The 8,806-nt window shown below is 42.4% G+C and overlaps 2 protein-coding genes across 2 annotated transcripts in view; one reads left to right on the forward strand and one right to left on the reverse strand.

Annotated features, from left to right (window-relative positions):
• The window catches only part of rnf13 (ring finger protein 13), a 43,172-nt gene extending 40,284 nt beyond the window's left edge, over positions 1-2,888 (forward strand). The window contains exon 10 of the mRNA XM_089000808.1: positions 1,172-2,888. Coding sequence (XP_088856934.1) covers positions 1,172-1,530 — 359 coding nt within the window. The 3' untranslated portion in view covers positions 1,531-2,888. The remainder of the gene's footprint in view (positions 1-1,171) is intronic.
• Positions 2,628-8,390, reverse strand: LOC148895797 (profilin-2-like). Its single transcript, XM_089000809.1, has 3 exons — positions 8,087-8,390; positions 5,483-5,678; positions 2,628-3,931 (listed from the first exon to the last, which is right to left on the reverse strand). Exons 1-3 carry the CDS (start codon positions 8,216-8,218, stop codon positions 3,834-3,836), a joined length of 426 nt encoding a protein of 141 aa, XP_088856935.1. The 5' UTR covers positions 8,219-8,390; the 3' UTR covers positions 2,628-3,833.
• Between the last annotated feature and the right edge of the window lie 416 nt (positions 8,391-8,806).

An 8,806-nucleotide genomic window follows, 5' to 3' on the forward strand; every position in this document is an offset into this window, starting at 1 on the left:
TTAATCTTGTAGACGGCAGAGAAACTGTGGGGTCGGTTGAAGAGAGGCAGAAAGGAAGAGAGAGATCGACACGCTGGGAGAGCATTTATGGAAGATGGATAGGATGTGATGTGATAGGATGTGACATCACGCAAAGGCAGGCAGGATATGACGCATCAGGAAGTCCAAAACAAAAACAAATGATGCAAAAAGATGTTCGTATAGTGAATTACCCCAACAGGAATACACACTTTTCGCCTTACACACACACTTTCTGGGAACCAATTAAGTTCGTAAGCCAAGGTATCATTGTACAATCCATTGCCAGACCACGCTGGACTGTCTTCTTCTTTTCCTTTCGGCTTTTCCCTTGAAGGGGTCGCCACAGCAAATCAGTGTCCTCCATCTTTAGAGGTTTGATCTGCATGCTTGTTTTGGCCAAGCTTTGACATCGGATGCCCTTCCTGACACAACCCTCTGTATTTATCCGGGCTTGGGCTGTGAGGTGCAAAAAATTGCATTAGAACTGGTTCCCAGTTGAAATGTACTGAAGGAGAACATTTTAAAACCCTGAAAAGTGTTAAATAATAAAGGTGATTAACATTTAGTCTTTCCCTTGCCTTAACCTGGTTCAGGCCACCACTGGAAGAAAGGGGGGTGAGGGAGAGAGGGAGGCAGGGAGGGAGGGACAAAGAGAGAGAGAGACCCCTCCCTAAGAATTTTATGCAATGTCCGCTTTCATCTCTGTATGTAGCAGTTGCACTCAACTATTTTTTGGAGCTAAATAACCCACTACATGGGCCCCAAAGTGCTGGTACAGAATACCCTTATTTTGAAAATATCATCTTATACAGAATTTCCCCATTGTGGGACGATTAAAGGTTTTTTTATGCTGATTAGGTTGTTGCTCCAACATGCCAATACATTTGATAAACCCTTTTTTTTTTTACAACTTTGAAAATGTTTCAACTGCACACCCTTCAATTTATTGAAACAAACGGTCCAGTTGCATTTTTAGATTTAAAAACACACATGATGAAACCAAGGTTTTACTGTCTCTTACGTTTTGGTGTATTGCTTGGTATGGTTTGCGGTCACTGGTGTTTCCAATTGGCACAAACCGACGTCATTCCCTTGGTTGTTGGCATGGCTCCAATTACGAACCATGTGTAATGAGCAACTATCCCCACAGCCTACCACGGCAAATGCGTGGACCCCTGGCTGACCAAAACCAAGAAGACATGTCCAGTCTGCAAACAGAAGGTCGTCCCTTCGCAGGATGACTCCGACTCGGACTCTGACGAGAGCGGCGACGAAGAGAATGATGAGGCGTCCGAAAGCACACCACTGCTGCGCTCACTCGCCTCCACCAGCGCCCACTCCTTTGGCACCATGTCAGCAGCGTCCCGCTCTGACCGAAACCAAGGCGACTCCTCAGAATATGAGGACGATGAGCTGGATGAATGCAGTGACGGCGAGGAGGTGGTCACCGTGGTGGTTCAGATGCAGCAGTCAAGCCCAGAAGGCCATGATCTCATGCTTCGCGCTTGACCCTTTCTTGCAAACGGCTTACTGTGTGATATACTCTCCCTTCCCCTTACATATTAGCAGGTACTGTATATTTGATTGCAAGCTGACGAATGAAGCATTGAAGGAATTCTGCTGCACACCTGGGATAATACACACGCAGACTGTTTAAGAGTCGCAAATACAAGATGCACTCCCTACGGGCCAAGTCAAAGTCCAAATGAGCACTACGTAAATACATAACCGCGCACACAAATGTAAACGTTTTTTCTCAGTCGCTTTTTTATTGTACATACACTGATCCAACGGTTCTGGTCTCTTTTTTTGAAGCATGTGTTCAAAAAAGCATATATTGAAGTTTCAGGCCCTCACTAAAAAGAAAGGCATGTTGATAAATGTCAGTGCTAAAATAAAGTTTTAATTACACAAAAAGTTTGATTTCATTATTGATATAATGTGGAGGGAGGGATATTTTCAAGAAAATTATCAGTGTCCCTGCACTTACCTTTATGTCACTTGATGCTGCAATCAGTCAGCAAAATCGATACCACACGCTAATCCAAAATTGTATTTGTGAGCCACCATTTTTAAAATGGCGGCAATCTGATGTATTTATTCTTTAATGTTAGGTACCCCGACAAATACAATCCCCGTAGATTGTGCATTCGTCGTAAAAGTCATAATATTTAAAGAGTACCATGGTAAACCAAAATGGGATTGTCATATTTTCAAGAGGTTGAAAATGGAGAAAACCATAACAGCTTCAAGGTTGCGTAGTCTTCCATTCTAGTCACAAAACAGAACAGGGCAAACCATTGCTTCTTTTCAGCACAACAGTGACCACATAACAAAAAGGAAAGTGCTGTGTTATTTCTTTACATGCAGATATACACACAAGAGGTTGAAAAATCTATTTATCTAATGGGACTTCCTTAACCTATGGACTCAATTGCTATTAGCTTTGAAAATAACTTGGCTTTTAATTTGCTACATTATTGTAAACGCCATTGCAACAAATGAAACACTACTTTTCTAAATCCATACACTTCAAATGACATTGGCAACAAACCTGTGATTGCCCAGATAAATTAGAACAAATTCAAAAGCAGAACAGGAAACACTTCTGGTTGGAATAAATTTATTTTTGATCTGTCTGTAAACAAGATAAATCAACATGGCATTCTTGGTTGTATGCACGTGAACTTTAATGCATTGACAGACTATCCCAGACGTAAGAAAACTAAAATGAGAACAGAAATCAGCAAGGAGGACTTTGAAACAGATCTGATGCTTACACAAGGCTTTAACAGTAGAGCTGTAGTTGGGGGGGGGGGGGGGGCAAGTTATGGGAGGGAAAAGTAATCTGAGAAGAGCAACAGACCTCTACATTATGGCACAGGATACACAGGTTCTGATCAAGAACGCATTGGTTCCTTCCAACCCACCGCCCAAAGACATTACAGTTGTAGGTACTGCGCTCAGTGGATGACAAAAAGCAATTAGTTCCACAGTTTCAGTTGTCAACTCAGCGTAATGAAGATTTCTTTCAAATTCAGTGTAGCTTCGGAAAGGGGACAAGGGACCCCCCCACACTTATTTTTAAATGACCGGCTCCATGCTCACCATACCTGCTACTTAACCCGCCGCTTTTTGTGTTTTGTTTTAACTTCAGGGCTTTTGCTACACTTGGTCCTATCTGGGGGTGAGGGGAAAGGAACATGCTCAGGGTGGTTAAAAAGTGAGAAAGTCCAACAAAATGGTATTTCACAAAACAAATTTCAGGAAGTGGCACCAAAAAAGCTGCTAACTGGAATGTCCATTGACTTTTGCCCTCGTGTACAGGTACAGTAATAACAACTAACTGCTGGATGATGGTTAACCGTAACAAAACTACACCGCGACAAGGATGTGTGTGTCTGAAGGCTTTCATATTTGTATTTTATTTTTGGGGGGAGGTGGGGTCACCAGGCAAGTGAACATGACTGCTTAACGGAGTAGTTGGGAGAGGAGGGTGTGATAAGCAGCTGTTTCAGCGCTCCCATTTATTTTAAAAAATAGGCAGTGGCCCCTCAGAGCGCATACAAGTCTTGTCGTATCAATGGGCACCAAAGAAACCCAAGGTGTTTGGCTTTCATTCTGCTGGTCTTTGTCAAGTGACGAGATTTGTCATCTTGGCTACGGATCAACTACAGGGGCTGTGATTTGTTTTGGTGGGGGCTAGGGGTCAGAAGAAAAGTAGGGAGCAACAAGGACAGGAAGTGTGAAATGCAACAGGGTGGTGGGTCGACGGGTAGCTGGTGGGTTGGGTGGCCTGGCAACGGTACACTTCAGTAGCCACTCTTCCTCAGGTGATCAGCCATATTGAATGCCAGCGTGTTGAGCTGCCCTCCATAGATACCTTCCTTCCCCTTGACCATAATCAATACTAGAGCATGAAAAGAAAGACAACAAAATTAAATCATCTACAGAGCAAACAGTGCTACCTCGGACAAGAGGCAACAAATGTCAACTTGCAAAATGTGTGCGCAACTCTGTTGAGAAAAAAAAATGCATTTTGTGGTTGAATCAATTGTCTAAATTTTTATAACGACATTTGTATTTACATGTTTTATCAGAATCAGAATCATCTTTATTGCCAAGTATGTAGGACACACAAGGAATTTGTTTCCGGTAGAACACGCTGCACTAGCATCGTTGTCAAAAAAACTGCTAAGTGGCACTATACAGTCAGTATGTCAGTATTTGTGAGCAGGTATCACAGGTGGCCAAGGAATAAACCCGATATTTCATGGACGCAGTATTATTATGTTCGGTAAAGCACGTGGGTATCAGTCACCTGATGTCCGGAAAACTAATGAAGTAGTATTAGCAACAAAGTGGCATAATTTGAGGCGGAGATAAAGTTTACAGCGATAGTAGCTTTTTACTCATTTAATTTTATTTTACAGTAGTTATTATGGTTGGGTATCAAGAATCAAGTGAAACCAGGAGTAACATTCAGGTTTTCCTTGAAGTGTTCAGATTTTGAAATTGCACTGCTTTGTTCACCACACAGAAGCTGACGAATGCCAGCAACAAAGGGCCAATAATAAATGAGTTCAAGCGGCATGCAACAATACATTCGTCACCGAACAAGAACAAGTGTGTGAGTGTCAAATTTAGAGCTGTAGTAATTGACACTACTTGGTGGAGATATGAAGTGAATTCCAAATATATATGGTCCCATCTTTGACATTCCAGCGCTGCCCTTCTTTGGCTCTGACTGCCAGCCTTGTAGCACGCCAAAATCAGGTAGTTAAACCAGTAAAATAAGTCGTTGCTTGTACAACTTTATTCTAAAATCCTGACATATTTTCCTTGTGTTTTAATTTTAAGTCCATACATTTGATATTACTACACCGTTTATCAAGTTCTAATTTTCACACCTCTAAATCCTTAACAGTAAAAAGTTCAAGAAAATAAAATTATCATGTTTGCCACTCCCATGAGCTCCCCCACAGAAACCCTGCCCAATTTGTTTGAATAAAAAAAGAATATACAGTAAAGTCTCGTTATATCGATATTCTCGGGAGTCGGAAAAAATATCGATATAACCGGACTATCGATATATCCGATCCTGCGGCATGTAAATTTTCTCCTTGCGTTCATAGAAATAGTATCGTAATAAGCAGTACTATCGATATAACGATATCGATATAACGAGACTTTACTGTATTAAGAATTATCTTGAAGCAGAAGCACCCAAGTACAAAATGTGACCAACAATCCTAAGTTGCTTTTGTTTTTTTAACTATTTCGATCATGATGTGAATGAAACAATTGCTCAGTTTATTGGAAATTCTGTTTTGAAATGCTGGAAAACAAGCTAATAAGCATGGAACAGAGGGTGACAGTTCACTTGGGGGCACAAAAATGATTGGTTGCATTCTTTTCCAATTGACACGATGACAGCTGTCATGTACATCACAGCACTTACCAGTGGCAGCTTTGCTCACAGCAATGTTGAACGTGGGCCCTCCATCTGCACATTTAGTCCGGATGTCCACTGACCATTCCGAATCTACATTAAAGCGGTCTCTGATCACGGAGCACTTTTCACTTCCTAGGGTCAGGCCATTGGTGAAGAATGTTTGACGATCCTTAAGCGATGTCAATACATCAATTTCGGCAGGCTGCAAAAGAAACAAGTGACAACAGTATTCATCTTGTGGGTCAGAACACAAATGTGGGTCGCAGACTGGTGGCAAAAAGAAATATATGTATCAGCCCCCCAGTTTACAATAACAAAATACAAACTGCACAAAAAAAAGACACTTTTTGGCCACGACATTCATCAAGGAAAGTGTGCTCGAGCATTCTGAATCATCAGGAATGTATTTGATTGGGAGACATGTCTGTGCCATTTGACTGTCATAGTTGGCTCTCCAGAGTGCTTGTTTTTTGCGCCTGTAAGAAGCAGCATTTTTTACAGCCCCACTTTGTTCGGCGGAGGTGAGTTGTGAATGGATGCATAGCTTAATATTCAAATATTTACAAAATGGACAGAGGTCTAAGTCAGTGCCTTTAGTGGTTTCATCCTTCTATGATTACAACTTATTTACAGCTATAGTCTACCCATACTTTAAAAATATCCACTCAAAACTCTGGCATTATTCCGCTGTCTGTATGAACGTCATCACATGGGTGCACCTGAATGTTCATATATATTTTCTCCAGGGTATCCATGTACAGTAAAGTCTCGTTATATCGATATTCAAGGGAGTCCGAAAAAATATCGATATAACCGGGACTATCGATATATCCGACCCTGTTTGCATGTAATTTTCTCCGTGCGTGCATAGAAATAGTATCGATATAACGAGACTTTACTGTATTTCATAAATGTGATGAACTCAACCTTAAATAAATACAATATTTTACTTAAACTTTATTAATCAGTTTATTTCATGACATTAACTTTTATGTATAAATCCTTTTATGTGATGCCAAAACGTCCCAATACAGCATGCTTGTTAAATCATTGAAATGACAATATCAAAGAAAGCAGGCCAATTTCAAGATTTAAAGTTGGTGAGTCATTGAATCATAAAAGATTGAAACACATGACCAGATTCTGACATGATATCAGCCCAACGCGAGCATCATATAGGGTTGGTGCTGGCTCTGGCAGGGCCAATTCAACTTGGCTTCTTGTAGTCCTAACTGTGTGCATCGACATCTGAACTTTCAGGTGTCAATACGTTTCTCCTGACTATACACACATCCAACATAGCACAGTTCTGAGAACATTAGTTCAAATTCAGGCTTTGGCCTTCCCATGTGGAGTTTGCAACCTTGCATGTTCTCCCTTTGCTTCTAAGTTACCTCGGGCACTGCATTGTTCTCCCACATTCCAAAAACATGCCTGGTTAGTTATTAGAACCAGTTGAGGGTGTAACCTGCTTCTTGCCCAAAGTCAGCTGAGGTAGTCATTATTGAGGAAAACGATAGAGGATCGTTTCCACTCAAGCTAAAATGCTTCACAATGGACAAGTCTAACAGCAGAAGTGCAGCGTCATCGGGTAGCCCCACGCAGCACGCGCTTTGTACATTCAGGAAGCGGAAATGCAATAGTGCACAAGCCACGCGACAGGCTTCGAAATGGGGCCCTGTTCATTCGACAAACGACGGGGCGCTTCGCAGCTGCTCGTCCACTCTGCCCTTCCAATCTTAACAGCGAGACGAGGGGAAACCCCCATTCACCCTCGGTGTGGCCCACGCCCCGACGCTAATGTTGGGAGTAGGCTTTGTTTTGTAAAATGGGGCAAAATCACACATAGCTTGAACATGCTTTAACAATTGCGTAAAGTTGGTAAAACAATCCAGTGAACCTTTGTTTTCACAGCGCAAACTCTTAAAAATGTGACTAATAAAGAAGCCAAAGGAACTATAGAAGTAATGCTAACACCCAAAAAAGTGAGGCCACACAAGTTGAATTGTGCCACGCTATGTTTCCAGGCACACAAGAAAATAATCTTTCGGCTGTGGGAACGCTTTGAGTTTCCCCTCCACGTCGAATGAATAAAAGAATGGAGGAGCGCCCTCTGCGACGGTAAAGGGGCATTATATCAGGGGCATTCGAAAATTACTCAATGCTTTGAAGCTCAAATCGCTTCACAAAAAAAAAAAAAAAATACATCGCCAATCAATCAAAAAACATTTCACGCCAATAAATGCCTCGTTTATCGCCGGCACAACTAGATACGTTCGGGAAGCAGTCACGCCTTTCGGCTTCCGGCTCAAATGCGCGGTTCCGAACGCCAAATGGCTGACGCCTTTGCTAGCGAGCTAGCCTCGTCGTGGCCGCACGGAAACTCGCGTGAGTGGCGTTTAGGGTTACCACCTCACAATTAATCTCATTTATAAAAGCAACTCACACCAGACGTTGCAATCAAATTAAGTTTTGAAACCGGAAGCCCAAATACTAGACGCCATGTGTCCTACAGCGTCCGGCGAGGCCTTCTCAAACACACGCGCGGATGTCCAAAGTTTCCTTACGAGGCTACAAGTAACTAGAAAATGTGAGAAGGAGCATACTAACCGTGATCTTGGCAAATTCACCACCGGGAGCTGCCGCCCAGACGTATTTGCTGTCACAGAACCCAACAACGGCCGCGTCCTTGCAAATGCCACTTTTCATCAAAGTGTCCACGTAGCCTTGCCAGGAACTCATGGTTTCTGACGATAAGTCGAATATAAAAGGAAGCTGGGTCTAGAAAGTTTTGCCACCGCGTCTCCACCGACAAAGGAAGCGAAAGACTAATGCTGTAGGTGCCAGTTCAAGTCCCGCAGCTTTTTTTCTACTCTCAGCGCCCAAGAGAAGCCACAGCGGCTAGACAAGGACTTGGGTGTAGTCCTGGTTAAATCACTCCGCGAGGGTGGTGATTGGACCGGTGCTTCATTGCGTAATATAAGACATGGCGGATGAATACAATCATACACGACCTATTTTACTGTGTGATTCTCTCATACAGTCCATGCTATCACCCTCAAGTGATTTTTCTCAAACACAAATGACCTAATCATGTGTATTCACAACACGTCCGACTAATAAATATGTGATTGTGTACATCTGTGTAAGCTCTCAGTCGTGCAGGAGTGGTCAATCGATGAAGACGCATGACGGCTGAAGAAACCTTTTCATCGATGTGATTGTGTACGCAAATGACTAGTTGCAACACGTGTGAACAGACACCCCGACTTGCTGTTAAAAAGTACAAGTGAAACCACATTGAACAGAATTGCACAAACGCAGAAAATA

Source organism: Hippocampus bargibanti, linkage group LG07, assembly GCF_051943395.1.
Source record: "Hippocampus bargibanti isolate YZ-2025 linkage group LG07, ASM5194339v1, whole genome shotgun sequence".
In the NCBI taxonomy this organism is placed as follows: domain Eukaryota; kingdom Metazoa; phylum Chordata; class Actinopteri; order Syngnathiformes; family Syngnathidae; genus Hippocampus; species Hippocampus bargibanti.

Bases quoted from the DNA above. Each gene is read 5' to 3' on its own strand.
- LOC148895797 (XM_089000809.1), bottom strand. From the start codon at position 8,218: ATGAGTTCCTGGCAAGGCTACGTGGACACTTTGATGAAAAGTGGCATT. The intron at 5,679-8,086 runs GTTAGTATGCTC...TTTCTTTTGCAG, and splicing joins GTGAATTTGCCAAGATCACG to CCTGCCGAAATTGATGTATT. The intron at 3,932-5,482 runs GTAAGTGCTGTG...TTCATGCTCTAG, and splicing joins TGTGAGCAAAGCTGCCACTG to TATTGATTATGGTCAAGGGG.